This window comes from Poromitra crassiceps (assembly GCF_964638095.1).
Source record: "Poromitra crassiceps genome assembly, chromosome: 19".
Lineage (NCBI taxonomy): Eukaryota > Metazoa > Chordata > Actinopteri > Beryciformes > Melamphaidae > Poromitra > Poromitra crassiceps.
Genome location: NC_139646.1, coordinates 31,019,532 through 31,022,031, shown reverse-complemented (window position 1 = coordinate 31,022,031; position 2,500 = coordinate 31,019,532). Strand labels below are relative to the sequence as shown.

The 2,500-nt window shown below is 46.2% G+C and overlaps 1 protein-coding gene across 1 annotated transcript in view; it reads left to right on the top strand.

Moving 5' to 3' along the window:
* LOC310794037 (teneurin-3) overlaps positions 1 to 2,500 on the top strand; it is a gene marked incomplete at its 5' end in the record, with an annotated part of 174,303 nt that overhangs the window by 11,103 nt on the left and 160,700 nt on the right. Inside the window, one exon of the mRNA XM_083655899.1 lies at positions 2,378 to 2,500. This exon is cut by the window's right edge and continues 24 nt beyond it. Coding sequence (XP_083512025.1) covers positions 2,378 to 2,500 — 123 coding nt within the window. The remainder of the gene's footprint in view (positions 1 to 2,377) is intronic.

Sequence of the window (2,500 nt, the reverse complement as noted above, 5' to 3'; positions counted from 1 at the left end):
TTTGTTAAATAAATTCCTCCAAATGAATAACCCTTTTGCTTTACGTTCAACTTTTGAACTTCTTCCATTGCTGTTGTTTCTTTTTTCACATTCAACACGTATTATGCCACTTTGTTTATTTACAGACCAACAAAAATCGATTTCTGTTTTATTATTTTCCCCCCATTCATTTTCCAATTGAAGCCGCGCAGCATGCGGCAGCCATCTTGGTTGTAGGCAAGTTTTGGCAGGTTCATGTGAAACTACAACGTCAATGCATTTCACCAAACGGCCTGACTGTCTGACCGTCTGTCTGTCAGTCTGCGTCTCTCACATGTGAGTTAATGTATTGATCTAACCGTCTTATTTGTCCGCTCTGTATACACAAACACACACAGATATGGATTTTAAAAGGTCTGTATTTTGGAATTGAGGCTGAGAATAGCCTTCAATTTGTGCTGATATTAAACTTGTCAGTGTTTCTTCAGAACGTCCTTCCTGTCAGTGAACGATGTCACTTCCTGTCAGGGTGGAAGAGGCTCTAGCCTGCTAAACCTCCCATTCTGCTTCGCTCTACGTATCCGTCTGGCCTCCAGCCTGCCAACAGAGATTTCAGTGGGCGGGACTACTTGCCTTGACAGACAACTTCTTCAGCCAATCAGTGTCGCTGTTACAGATGTCCTAACCTGTCTTCACGGCTAATTCATTTTACAATTATTATACCTATACGAGGGATCAGCCGAGCAGCATTTTAGTAAACAAACCGCGTCACTGGGTGGCAACGGAACCCTATGGAGCCCCAAGTGGCGCGAGATGTGAGTGTCTGCTCTAGCCGTCTAACTCTGTTTACATTTTAAAAACTGCGACAGTTCACACAACTGTAACGCGACATGCATATATTATACATCAAACTCTTGAGCTACTTTTTCCCTCACTCAGAATGTCAAAAATATAAGCGATGTCATGTATAGTTTTTGAGATATTAACGTTTGTTTGGCACAACTCATACTATTAACTGCCGCGGGGTTCCGTATTTCTGGGTGGCAAATGACGTCACGTTGATTCGTCCTATTCACTAGGCCTAGCCAGCACAGCTAGCTCCTAGCGTTAGCGTTCTCTAACATTAAGTTCTTACCCTACAGTCAATGAATTTGACTATAGTATGCCTCATTTCTCTATGAGTGTGTACGTTGTGTGTGTGCGTGTCTGTGTGTGTGTGTGTGTGTGTGTGTGTGAGGAGGGGGGGGGGGATTTCTCACCACTGCCAGTCAAATCTCCCAACGTCTGATGCTAGCGGCCCTGCAGCTGGACTGGCTAATTGTCTCTGGCTATCCTATATTAGTGTCTGTCTTTCAGGTAGCCAGCAGCCATTAGCTAGCCACCGCTCTCCAAGCAGCCACTCGTGGCAACCAGCGTCTTACCGAGATATATTTCTGTGGCAACATAGCTTCACAGCTAACCTGGTCTGGAGCAGGTTGAGTTGCAAGGATAGAACAGTCAGAACAGTTGCCAAATCCAAACCAAATCCACTCGGTAAAACGACACTGGTGCATAAACTTTTTGTTATTGAGTTTATTTCTACAATAACTGCACTTGTGTTTACTCTACTAACGTTAACGTTACAGCTCGTTGCTTCGGGAGATGCCATACTGTTTCTCCAGCGGGGTCCCTGATAGGCCGGTTCAGTTGTCAACTAAGAGCCAGGTCCCCGATTGGCCCGTGCACTTTATAATTTCTGGAAATGGCTGGGGGCCGGCAGGAGGCGGGGCCGGCAGGAGGCCAGACTCCTACGTAGCAGGATCAGGATGTTTACCAGGTGACATTTCCATCAAAAACTCTCCTCTGAAAAGCTGCATCGTAAACACATCAAACCCTAACCACCGTAAACACATCAAAACATCCTTTTAGAAGAACAAATAAAGCAGAATGAAAGCAAATGTTAGAGTCAAATGAACCGCATAATCAAACCAATATAGCAGTGTAACCTTAACCCCCCCCCCCCCCTCCACACACACACACACACACAGACACACAAGCACACGCACACGCACACCACTGACAAGACATGTTTTTGGTGATTGTGTTTATCAGCAGCAGGCATGCTGCCATCAGCGAATGTTAATCTAAAAAAATGCCAGCATTTGACTGAAGAGACTGCAAAAGCCACAGGGGAGAGTTTGACACAGGCTCTTCCACTCTTAACATGAATCAAAATGCACATCTGCAGAAACTGTCAAATTTATGGGCACAAAATATCAGCTTCAATCCAGAAACAATCAGCATCGGCCTTTAAAAGCCCATATCGGTCGAACCCCTGTTCCACAGCGACCCCCCATTCCCGTCCAATCCAAGCAGGTGTAACTTGTCTAATGCTGTGCTTCTCCCCTGTGCCCTGCAGAGGGCTGTCCAGGTCTCTGCAACAACAACGGACGCTGCACCCTGGAGGCCAGTGGCTGGCACTGCGTCTGTCAATCAGGATGGAGAGGGGCCGGGTGTCACGTCGCCATGGAAACACTCTGTA